At 39.3% G+C, this 13,307-nt stretch overlaps 1 protein-coding gene across 2 annotated transcripts in view; it reads left to right on the forward strand.

Moving 5' to 3' along the window:
* The window catches only part of strn3 (striatin, calmodulin binding protein 3), a 40,794-nt gene that overhangs the window by 24,887 nt on the left and 2,600 nt on the right, over positions 1 to 13,307 (forward strand). For both annotated transcript variants that reach the window (XM_053632107.1, XM_053632106.1), the window contains exons 9-15: positions 3,262 to 3,437; positions 3,600 to 3,647; positions 3,809 to 3,930; positions 5,414 to 5,581; positions 7,816 to 7,956; positions 12,471 to 12,578; positions 12,803 to 12,889. In XM_053632107.1, coding sequence (XP_053488082.1) covers positions 3,262 to 3,437; positions 3,600 to 3,647; positions 3,809 to 3,930; positions 5,414 to 5,581; positions 7,816 to 7,956; positions 12,471 to 12,578; positions 12,803 to 12,889 — 850 coding nt within the window. The remainder of the gene's footprint in view (positions 1 to 3,261; positions 3,438 to 3,599; positions 3,648 to 3,808; positions 3,931 to 5,413; positions 5,582 to 7,815; positions 7,957 to 12,470; positions 12,579 to 12,802; positions 12,890 to 13,307) is intronic.

A 13,307-nucleotide genomic window follows, 5' to 3' on the forward strand; every position in this document is an offset into this window, starting at 1 on the left:
TCCTGGGGCTCCCTTGTACAATTAGGTGATTTCACTGATTAAACGCCACTATAATACACCAGGTATTTATCTAGTGTTTAAACTTGGTGCACAGCCACCTGTAATAGAACTTTTGCAGAAAGTTTCTTTCAAAATATTGAGAATTAAGTAAGGAATAACACATGATTTGGGGTGTGCTGTTGTAGGAAAATAATACACAACACGGGGGTGTGATGCAGCCCAACACACAGTTGATTGTTTACCTACAACAACACTTCCCCTACTGTTTTAGTCCACTTTAACCATATCACCATTGGTGGTGATTTTTAATTTAATAATGAATGACGCATCATGATTTTTAGCATTTTGTAGTGTAATGTTGTATAGTGCAAGTTAGGTAGTTCCTGTTGACAGTTACGTTATAGCACTTTATACCAAAGCGCTGTTGAATTCTGATTGGTTGACCTATGTTCTAAGGTGTGCAATGATTTTTCAGTAAATGCACAATTAAAGTAGTTCCAGTCAGGTCTTGACTGCATTACAGTTCCATATCACTTTGCCACGTTAACTGAAATAATGGAAAATTCAGCCTAGTGTTCAAACACAAACAAAATGACAGACAATTCCGATTTTCCAGAATTAAGTCAGGAATATTTGACGACAGGCTGCTGAATTATTAGAAAAATGATGCACAATGGTATTAGCAATGGAGGCTTGAGATGGGATGCGTAATAAATTATTTCCACACACAAGAACATTTTAAGGGAAAACCTGACAAATGTTTTGAAATAAAATATCTGAACAATGTTTGAGGTGTGGTAACTATGGTATTGAGCGGAATAATTGACTCCGGTCCATTGAATTATTAGAAAATAATGCACACCCGAGGTGTAACGGCATTACCACCTTGGGTGTGCGTTATTTTCAAGTAATTCAGCGGCCCATCGTCAATTATTCTTTACATAAACAGTTATTCTCTCAGATGTCTCTTCTCTCTCGATCAAAGTTAAGGGGTCTTGAAACCTCCCTCTTTCAGCTCAAGTCTACCTCTCAATATTTTTGAAAAATGCAGCTTAAATGGGTGTGGATGGCTGTGTGAAGAAGGGAGGGGGAGAGGGCGTGGCAGATGGATAAAGATGGATAGTAACTAAGTTTGCAGATGAGGCAGAGGACTTCTCTCCTCCTGAATCCACAGGGCTAAATGGAGACACAATAGATAGCAGTGCAGGTCCTCTGCCTTGTCTATTTGAATCATTAGACCCTGGTGTGACTATGGAAGAAAACTTCAAACAAAACTGGAGGCAGTGTGGATGGGAGAAATGTCGGAATATTAGTAGTTAGCTAATAGGCTCAAGCTTTTCACAAATGAAAAGGCGAAGGCGCTTCCTTTCAACGTGGACTATTATTGCATAGTTGTGCACGTGACGGCCCGCGGAGCTTTAAGCAGTTTAATTAGCTCAAAAAGCAAGTAAGACTGTCATGGTTAAATTACACATACCTCATTTGAAGGGATAGAAAAGTCCTTGGGACTGAGTACCGCATTATTGTGCAGACGCAAACTGCTTTCATGAGCAAGTCCGAAGTTCACCTTTCTCCTATTCTCATAGCTCTCCTGAGAAAACGCACTCGAATTCTTAAAGCACTGAAACAAACACCTCCGACCCATTTGAACATCTCTCTCATCTACATCTGTAGGAAAGCACCATGTGCTGTCATGAATAATTAAGAGACAGCATCTTCTCATAGGATAAGAACATGCAGGCTCATGAATAATTGAGACACTGACATGTCATCGAAGTACTATAGTACATTGCCACGTCACTGCATGTAACTGAGATTTTAAACCAGGAAGACAAAAATAGCGGAAAAAAGCTAAAAATTAACCAGTTTTCTCCTACAATTAAAATTAACAGATGCTAAGATTGCCTTTTCTGATGTGCTATACGAACACCTCTGTTAAAATCTCAGAAAATGTAGCTTAGTGTTTCATGACACTTTAAGACCAAAAAATGTAGCATACCAAAAAGCTCAAAGTCTTCTGTCCTGAACACTTTCTCGTTGTGGAAAACTTACTGACTGTTACAAAGCACTGACACCTAAGGTTCCTTCCATAAACATGTTAAACAGACATCTCTGTACAGAATGTTTTTTCATTGTTAAATAACAACACATTATTACAGCATTTATGATGAGCCTTTTGTTATTTATATCTATGAACTTTCTATAAAGAGTGCATTAAAGCTGCTTCCTGACCAGTCAGTTGATTTATTTTTGAAATTACTCTCTTTAGATTTATTTTTTATCATTGGTTCCATCAGTGTCAGAAAAGAGGGTTGTCAGGTATCTTAATGAGCTGGACGAAGATATTAATAAATAAGAGTAATAGTATGGAACAGTTTTATTTATTTCTGATAAGGATACTCCGGTTATTTTATACTCCATGTTTAGTCGATTTAAATCAAACTCTGGTGCAATTTCCTCTTTGGGTCCTATAAAATCAGCCTCAAGGAGCAATAGGACGGAGCATTTGGAATAATGAACAAAAAGAGAAAATAAATGGTAGATGTGATGCACAAAATGATCTAGTAATATATTGAGTGTGGTTCTGTGTTCTCTGTGCTCTGGGAACTTTTTATATTTTCTGTGTACACTTGGCAAAGTGTTATATAATTTTTTTTCCCCCATCATCACATTTCTGACCTATGAATGAAGGAGCTTTACACAAAGTTTCAGCCTTACACCGCCCTCCCGCCAACATTAATATTTGTTGGTTTTTTTTTGTTTAATTATGTGCAGTGAGAAAACAAATAGCCAACAAACCAAAAGTTTTCATTTTGCTCTAATTCAGACTCAGCAAACAGACTAGTAGGTGTGAAAGCACCCAGTGGTCCCTAAGGTACAGACTTTTAGAGCATTGTCAGTTCATTTCATAGTGTCTAGTCTTGCAGTAATGGGGCTATCAGCAACCAAGCTGATAAAATCAACCAAATAGAGCATTATGCTTTTATTGTAAGCAAGTAAGAAATGATATCACCCAGACATATTCAGGGTTTTTTTTCTCCCACAGTTTATGCAGCATTTTTAGGTGGAATATTATCGGACTGTCCTGCTAATTGTGGAGGAACAGACAGGAAGTGAGATCAGTAAATAATGTTAGGCCTTATTAATCATATTAAGCACATGTGCCGTATACTCATAATTTGCACTAACTTGACTTGCCACTTCCTGGTTTCATTTCACAGCTGTTAAAATGCACCCTTCCCTATACTCTTCTATTCCCAGCTTCCAGCCAATAAGGATGCGTTCAGGAAGACATGGAATCCGAAGTACACCCTCCGCAGTCACTTTGATGGAGTGCGTGCGCTGGCCTTCCATCCCGTAGATCCTGTGCTAGTCACTGTCTCGGAAGACCACACCCTCAAACTGTGGAACCTCCAGAAGACGGTTCCTGCCAAAAAGCAAGTGCTTTCATAACTAGGTTGTGGGGTGGTGTAGATGAAGATGTATGACATTTAATCTACCAGGTTATGGCTAGTTGTGAGTTTAATATAGTGAAGTGTTCAAATCTGTACATGTGTGCGCAACGTGTGCTAAACTCATCTTTTCCTTTTTCTTTGCAGAAGTGCCTCTTTTGACGTGGAGCCCATATACACATTTAGAGCACATGTGTAAGTGTTCTTGTTCATCTGTTACCATGTTAAATGTTCTTTTGAGCCAAAAAAAATCACCAGCAAATCTCACTCCCAGTGAGCTTATTAGTTGTTTAGGCGGAATGTAAAAAGTGGCCAGTTGTTTGCTGATATTTTATTCCATTTATGCATTTTCACAGTGGGCCTGTTCTGTCACTGGCTGTTACTGCAAATGGGGAGCAGTGCTTCAGCGGTGGTATTGACTCAACAATACAGTGGTGGAATATCCCCAGCGCTAACATAGACCCTTATGACACATATGGTGAGGACATGTACTTGATACTTTTTCCCTGCAGCTATGTCTCTTATTTTAGTCCTTTTCTTTCGTACAATATCTTGTATGGTTATTTATTTATGTTTCATTTTAAGGCTAATTCATTTGCAATGTGCATAAAGAATTGTCTGTGGTGATTACACTATATGGACAAAAGTATGTGGACACCTGACCATCACACCCACATGTGGGTTTTCCCCAACCTGGTGCTGCAAATTTGGACACACAGATTTGTCTAGAATGTCTTTTGTGGTTTGCCAAGGTCGGTGTGTAAGAAGTGAAGTGGTCTGCACTAGGGATGTCACGATAACAAAAATCTAGTAGTCGGTACCGATCCCGCCAAAAGTACACAACACTCGATACCAAAGTCGATACCACGGTGTGGTATATTTAAAAAAAAAAAAATTTTATTAAAAACTCTCCTGCAGGACATCTTCCTCTGGCTGATACTGGCAAAAAAAAGAGAGAGCGGGAGGGGGATATTTTAGTTATCAAACACTGTCTTACAATGAGTGGAGGCTACAGTGGAGGTGAACTCCTAAACGCGCACGCACAGACACCCCTTATACTCTGAATGCAAGCATTAGTTTAAATTCACTGATATGGTGGCAGGCCAAAAAGATTTATTAAAAGCATGGACATTTGAATAATTATTAGTGACATTAGGCTACATTTAGCTGAGGAGGTAGTTTATAACATTGCAATCCGTTGGCATCGTTAACAAATAACTGGCTATCACAAACATTACATGGAGCATAACATTAGCTGGTTTCACGGCTACAATGCCAGCTGCCTCAAACAAACATAATATCCTGTCTTTCAGGTGCTTTGCCAAATTCCAGGTGTTTCCTCGCTTTGTTTGAAATGAAGGATAGCATCGGTTGCACACCGGTTTCAGAGCATCAATTATATGTTTGTTGTCATCCGCCTCGAATGCAAAGTATTTCCATATTCCATACCACATTTCCTCACAACGAGTCGAAGCGAAGCTAAACTTCTGTAGTTTCTCCTCTGTGCTTGTAGGCGTTCTTCTTCTTCTTCTTTACCACTTGTGGACCGACTAAAACACTTACGTGTATTTGCTGCCCCCACCAGATCCGGAAGAATTGCAACCTTGGTACCTTCATAACAACCGTACCATCACTACTGCAGAAAAATAAGTACCGTCACGTTTTAAGAATGTTGGTACCGACTTGGAATCAAAGTAACGGTTCTCGTGACATCCCTAGTCTGCACAGAGCCAACATTTCAAAATATAGCGTAAAGCCTTCTGAGGAGAGTGCAGGATGTTATGGCCACAAAGGACAAACTCTAGCTTGGGATGTTCAGCAAGCACGTATGATTTATGATGGTTAGGTGTCCCTATACTTTTTGACCATGTAGTCTATTATTGCATGCGGCACATAATGGATGGTGTACATGAAACAGATCTGGACAGGTTAGAATCTCTAAAGCATCCTCTGTTTCTCAGTTCCCAGTGTTTTGGCTGGCTCTTTATTGAGTCACACTGATGCAGTTTGGGGACTGGCTTACAGCGGAATTAAGAATCGGCTGCTGTCCTGTTCTGCCGATGGAACCATCAAGTTGTGGAACCCTGAGGAGAAGTTGCCTTGCCTCTACACCTTTAACTCAGAGAGAGGTGAGTGTGTGGCCATAAACCTATCCCTAAGTTCAAAATTCTTTAAGCATCTTTCCAGTTTAGTACTCTCTATGAAGTCACAGGGAGTCTAGATCCATGGTTGTGTTCTAATTAGGGCTGTAACCAATGATTATATTCATAAGCAGTTAATTGGATTAAAAAAAAACCTGTTTATTTAACCCTGTCCTGGGTGTCCCCTGCCTTGTGCCCCGAGTTCCCTGGGATAGGCTCCAGGCTCCCTGCAACACTGTGTAGGATAAGCGGTACAGAAACTGGATGGATTTATTTATTTATTTATTTATTTATTTATTTATTTATGCATTATCTTTTCTGAATGCACAAAATGAATATAAGACAATAGATCAGAATTTCAGCTTTCATTTCCTCATATTTACATCCATTTTGTCAAGTGATCAAAAATATTGGAACATGTGACTGAGGTGTTTCTTTCCGCCCAGGTGTGCCCTCTTAAATTGATTGTGTAATGAATTAATAGCTCTGAATGTCTTGGTTTTAGCTGTAGGTTTTGTCTGTGAAGACTGCCTTTGTTGTTAAAAAGGATTAACCAACATGAAGACCAGAGAGCTGTCTGTCAGATATGCAAGCCATTTTGAAGCTGTGAAAAGAGGGAAAATCAATTAGAGCCATTGCACAACCATTGGGCATAGCTAATACAACAATTTGGAATGTCCTGAAAAAGAAAGAAATCACTGGTGTACTAACAACCAGGCATGGAACAGGTCATCCAAGGAAAATGACAGCAGTTGATGAAGGAAACATTGTGAGAGCTGTGAAGGAAAACCCAAAAAACAACAAACACCGAGATCACAATCCACCAATCGAAGACGACTTCAAGTGCAGAAATATAGAGGCCATACCACAAGATGCAAACCACTCATCAGTATTAAGAATCAGAAAGCTAGATTGGAATTTGCTGAGAAATACAGAGATGAGCCACAAAAGTTCTGGAACCAAGATTAATCTCTACCAAGTAGATTAATGGCCAAAGCGTAAATGCAAAGGCCAAAGTGTGGAGGAGGAATGGATCTGCTCATGATCCAAAACATACGAGCTCATCTGTGAAACATGGTTGAGGTAGTATCATGGCTTGGACTTGTATGGCTGCTTCTGGATCAGACTCACTAATTTTTATTAATGAATTCAGAAGTCTACAGTCTGTCTCTTTCAATTTACAGAGAAATGCATCCAATCTAATTAGGAGGAACTTCATCACACAGCAAGACAATGACCCAAACACCCTGCCAGCACAACAAAGGACTTCATCAGGGGGAGAAGTTAAAGGTTATAGACTGGCTGGGTCAATCACCAGACCGTAACCCAGTTGAGCATGCATTTCACCTCCTGAAGAGGAGACTGAAGGGAGAAATCCCCCAAAACAAACAATAACTGAAAGAAGCTGCAGTACAAACCTGGAAAAGCATCACAAAAGAATAATGCAACAGTTTGTTGATGTCAGTGGGTCACTGGCTTGATGCAGATATGCAACCAAATATTAAGTGTTATTTACGTTAAGAATATCTGTTCCTATACTTTTGTACACCTAAAAATGGTGTGGTCTGCCACCAGAGGTGCCATGTTTTAAGTTGGTTAACATATCTTGATGTAAATATCAGGAAATGAAAGTTGAAATTCTGATCTGTTGTCTTGCATCATCTCATGGTTTGTGTTTATCCCCAATCATCCTATGGTGTTGCATTTTTTGTGTGTGTTGATTAGATTCAAATACCAGCAAAATCATTTTCTGGCACTTAAAGCTTTCAAAGCACATTCACAGATATGTTAACAGATAATACAGGAGCTATGTTGACCTCTCATTAACTGTTCATTTGGTTCTAAATGACTCCATCACAGGAATGCACGCTAAGCTTACCCTGATAATCCAAACCAGACACATTGTCATTCTCTGTGACCCATTAAGCAGTTCATTACAATATTAGACCATACTTGGACAGTTCTCAGATTAGTTTGCAAGTCAGCAAATTCAGTTGTTTATAGTAATATTTCCATGTTTTATTTTTAGGTAGTTATTAACAAAACAAACATTTAGAAATATCTAGGCCAATCAAAGATCATCTTAGACATTACTTGCTGTTTAAAATAGTTAATTTCATTACATTAGTATAAGTACACAGGATGTGAAGAGAAACAAACCTGTAACAAACATGTGTAGTAGTTTTTGTTGTGGTGTCCTGATGTATTTTTGTGCCTTGCAGAGCATGGCGTTCCCACATCTGTGAATTTCAATGGTTGTGATCCAGCATATATGGTGGCCTCCTACAACACTGGCAGAGTTCTCATCTATGATTTGGAGACCTCACAAGCTGTCGTAGAGTGCTCAGCACAGAAGGAGAGCAGTAAGGCCATCCAGTCCATCTCCATGCAAGAATGCTTACACACACATACTCTTACTCTCATTGTCCAATTTATAAGGAACACTTGCACATTCATGCAATCTAATCAGCAGATCATGTGGCAGCAGCACAATGCAAAAAAACAGATGCATGTCAAGAGCTTAACTTAATGTTCACATCAGAATGAAGAAAAAGGGTGATCTCTGTGACTTTGATCGAGGCAATAGATGGGCTGGTTTGTGTATTTCAGAAACTGCTGATGTCCTGGGATCTTCACACCCAGCAGTCTCTAAAGTTTACAGAGAATGTTGTGAAAAATAAAAAATCATTGACTGAGCAACATTTCTTTGGGTGGAAATGCCTTGTTCAGAGGTCATAGAAAATTTCCAGATTGGTTTGAGCTGCCAGGAAGGATAAATTAACTCAAATGATCACTTTTTACAACCATGGTGAGCAGAATGCATCTCAGCATGCACAAAACACCGCCCTTGAGGTGGATGGGATACTACAGCAGAAGACCACATTGGGTTCCACTCCTGTCAGCCAAGAACTGGAATCTGAGGCTGTCTTGGGCAAAGGCTCACAGAAACTTGACAGTTAAAGATTAGAAAACAAATCAATTGGTGTTTTTCCAGTCTTCAACTGTCCAGTTTCTGCTATTCCGTGCCCATTATAGGTTCTGATTCTTGTTTTTGGCTAACAGGAATGGAACCTGACGTGGTCTTCCACTGTTGTAGCTCATCCATCTCAAGGTTGTGTATTCTGAGATGCTTTTCTGCTCACCACAGTTGTAAAGAGTGCTTATCTGCATAACTATAGACTTCCTGTCAGCCCAGACCCGTCTTGTCATTCTGATCTCTCTTCAACGAGGTGTTTCAGCCTGCAGACCCTCCACACACAGGAAACGTTTTATTTTTCACACCATTCTGTGTAAGCTCTAGAGACTATTGTGTGTGAAAATCCCAAGAGATGAAATACTCAAATTAGCCCATCTGGCACCACCAACCATGCCTTGGTTGAAGTCACATGGATCATATTTTTTTTCCCCCATTCTGATTTTTGATGTGAACATTACCAGAAGCTTTTGACCTGTATCTGCATGATTTTATGCATTGCACTGCTGCCACATGATTGGCTGATTGAATAAATGCAGATATTTCAGGTGAGCTTTCATGCTGTGAATCTCCTGTTCTACCAAATCTCAAAGGTGGGTTTTTTGTTTTTTTTATTCAGATCCTGTGACTGGGAATGGTCAGCAACAATACTCAGATAGACTGTGAAATTCAAGCGATGATTGATTTGGTATTAACGGGCCCAAAGTCTGCCAAGAGAACATTCCCCACACCATTACACCACCTCCACCAGCCAGGCCTGTTGACACAAGATGGGTTGGGTCCATGGATTCATGCTGTTGGTGCCAAATTCTGACCCTACCATCTGTGTGCCTCAGCAGAAATTGAGATTTATCAAGACCAGGCTACTTTTTTCCCACTCTTCTACTGTCTGGTTTTGGTGAGCCTGTGCCCACTGCAGCCTCAACTTTCTGTTGTTGGCTGACAGAAGTGGAAGCTGACATGGTCTTCTGCTGTTGTAGCCCATATGGGCTTGTTAATACCAATCAATCATCACTTGAATGCCACAGCCTATTTGAGTATTGTTGCTGACCATGTGCATCCTTTCATTACTCAACTTCTAATGGCTACTTCTAGCATGATAATGCACCAAGAAAAAGTATTTTAGAATCGGAGATTCGCAGCATAAAAGTTGAAAAATTTGCAGAGATTGTTTTATTATATCATATCAAATGGACCAGAATCTCAAAGGAATATTTCCAACATCTTTGTAGAATCCATGCCATTAAGAACCAGTGTTGGTATAGTGTTCCTATAATACTAAGTGGGGTGGGTGAGTGTCTGTATATACACATTGTCAGTTCCATAAGTATTTGGACAGTGACACAATTTAAATATTTTTGCCTCTGTACACCACCAGAATGGATTTGAAGTGTAGATTTTTCAGCTTTAATTCTAGGGGTTTAACAAAAATATTCCATTAACCATTTAGGAATCACTGTCATTTTTTACATAGTCCCTCCATTTTCACAGGCACAAAAGTAATTGGACCATTGACCGATAAGCAGTATCATGGCCAGGTGTGGCTTGTTTCCTCATTATTTCATGACAAATTAAGGAGATAAAAGCTCTGTAGTTCCATGTGTTGAATTGGATCAATAGACAGATAGATGGATAGATCTAGACATATCAGTCACATGGAGAAAGTAAGTTCACCCCATCAATTATCACCCCTTCAAATCCATAAATTTAGAATCAGGTGTTCAAGATTGGGTGCCAATGATCAGAACATGCTTAGGGTAGTGCAGGTGGAGTCTATCTTATTTATACTCCTCTCATATCTAGAGTCTGGCGTTCCCTTTGCTATTGAGGTGTGTGGTGTCTTCATGCCAAGATCTAAAGAGTTCTGTAAGGCCTTCAGGAAAAAAGGTTGTGGATGCCTGTGAGTCTGGCAAGGGATTTAAAAAGATCTCCAAATTATTTAAAATACATCATTCCACTGTAAGGAAAGTAATCTACAAATGGCCCAGATTTAAAACGACTTCTAATTTGACCCGGACTGACTGTCCCAGCAAATTCAGCAAAGAGCAGACTGTCTGATGCAATAAGAAGTCTCCAAGAACCCCAAAATTCTATCACAGGATCTGCAAGTAAGTCTTGCAACTGTTGGTGTCAAAGTACATGCTTCTACAATCAGAAAGAGACAAATTTGACCTGCATGGGAGACATGCCAGGAAAAAGCCTTTGCAAGACTCAAGTTTGCCAATGAACAAAGACTTGGAATAATGTGGAATATTTGGGATCTATTTGGAACATTATTTGGAATAATATGCTCTGGACAGACAAATCAAAGATAGAGTTGTTTGGCCACAGTAGACATTTTTGGTGCTGACCAAAGACAGCTTTTCAGGAGAAGCACCTCATACCAACTGTGAAGCACGGTGTTGGAAATGTTATGGTTTGGGGTTGCTTTGCTGCCTCAGGGACTGGACAGTTTGCATTCATTGATTCAACTGATGAATTCTGAATCATAAAAAAGAGCTCTTGAAGATATGAGGTCATCTGTCCTGAAGTTGAACTGAAAGTGGACCTTTCAACAGGATAACTATCCTATACTAGGTTATTCCATAACCCTCCATTTTTACTTTTTGAGTCATTCCTTTGGGGATTTGCTAGTAGCAAATCCCCAAAGGAATGACTCAAAAAGTAGAAATGGAGGGTTATGGAATGACCTAGTCAAAGCTCAGATTTAAATCCCACTGAAATGTTGTGGGGGGATTTGAAACGGGCAGTACATGCAAGAAAACCTTCAAACACCTTGCAACCAAAAGAATATTGCATGGAAGAGTGGTCAAAACTTCCAGCAAGCCTGGTGGACAATTATGCAAAGCACATAAAATAAGTTATTTCTGCTAAAGGGGTTAGCACCTTCTGGTTTTGTTCAAGTCTATCAACTTCACTAATAGCCACTGTTTCAAAGATGATAAAATGTTTGCTTGTCCAAATATGTAAAAATAAATAAATAAAGCCAACAATTTACATTGGGTGTACTTATTTTTCCACATGACTGTAGTTCATTTGGCCACACCTAATGTTTCCCATCTCTCCGATGAGTCTGTTTTGATATTTCCGTATAATTGATGGCTTAGTTCACTGGAAATGAGTATCATATTGAGAATGTCATATTGAGAGTTAACAGCAACAGATTCCAAATGCAAATGACACACTTGAAATCGACTCGACCTTTTATTTGCTTACTTGTATGTGAAATAATGAGGGAATAACACACCTGGCCAAGGAACAGCTGAGCAAACAATTGTCCAATTACTTTTGGTACCTTAAAAGTATAAAAAAGTTCTATAATTCCTACACTTTTCACCAAATTTGGATGTAAGTACTGTAAAATAAAAAGTCCTCATGAAGTGTGCCTTGAAATGTGCAGCATTATTCAATCTGTTGTCCTAATTTCCACTGAAACAGAAAGTCACAGCGGGACATATCAAGTGGCTCCTCCCCCTTTTTAAATAGCAAATAGCGTTTAGCCTACCTCACAGCCCGGGTAAGCTGTACTTGACAGTGCCGTGGATTTTTATAATGTTGGGGGTTGGACAGTTCAGATTCTAGAGAGCATTTGACTGGACAAAAAATCTGATGAGAAACTGAAGTGCAGAATGATGGCATCAAAATTGTTGATCCGGTTTAGTTGTTGATTGGTGTTAGAGAGAGACTGTAAATTTTGAATGCATATGTCTTCTAAATGCGAATTTTGTCTTTGTTTTGGAGTGCTCTAGATAACCTTACGGCTAACATATTCATACTAAAAGCCACAAAACTTCAATTTGGATTTCATGGGGACATTAAAGCAGAAAGTCTTCACTTTGTGCTATTCGTTATTTATCTTCATGACGCAAAGTGTGCATGTGTGCGTGTGTTGTTTTTCCTCAGCACTGCCTTTTGGGAACCACATTAATAAAGTTGTGAGTCACCCCACACTGCCAGTCACAATCACAGCTCATGAGGACCGACACATCAAATTCTATGACAATAAATCAGGTAGGTGTTGTTTGAAGTATCATAAGTGTTCTGATGAGATCTCATTGATTTGTTCTGATATCATAAAAATACAAAACATACACACATGTTTGGCATTTGACATAACAATAAACTGCACTTTTTGTAAATGCATTTTTAATGTAGACATGAGATTTTTTTGTGTTTCTCCATGTTAGCAAATGATGACATACTTGTGATTTTATTTCTTGACGTTTGCTCTTTAGGTAAAGTTATCCATGCAATGGTGGCTCACTTGGATGCTGTCACCAGTCTGGCAGTGGATCCTAATGGCATCTACCTGATGTCAGGAAGTAAGTGCTGCTAAGGCCTTTTAACTGGTTAGTTTGATAATGTATTTTATTGTGTTAAACCTTAGACCAGAGGTCATCTGGTGGATGTGGTACCAGAGAACCAAGTACAGCCCAGCGTCTGTAGCAATCGTCTGTTTTGGCTCATGTATATCTAAGTTATTTAGCTGAAAGCAGCTCCTCGGACCAGAGACATTAGTTCAGAAAGAGAAAGCTTCTCTTAGATGTCTGTCCATTTTTCATTGTACTCTACATTCTCTCTGGTCTGAACTGCCAACATGGCGTGTTGTTGGTTTTTTGTTTTTGTTTTTAAAGTTCACAATGAATGTTAAAAAACAAATGGACAGAGATTTATGTGCTTATTCTGCTTGCATCAAATTCATAACAGAGAGCCTAATCAAAAGTTGGCCCAATGTTGTGA

The sequence above is a fragment of the Ictalurus furcatus genome, chromosome 9, assembly GCF_023375685.1.
Source record: "Ictalurus furcatus strain D&B chromosome 9, Billie_1.0, whole genome shotgun sequence".
Lineage (NCBI taxonomy): Eukaryota > Metazoa > Chordata > Actinopteri > Siluriformes > Ictaluridae > Ictalurus > Ictalurus furcatus.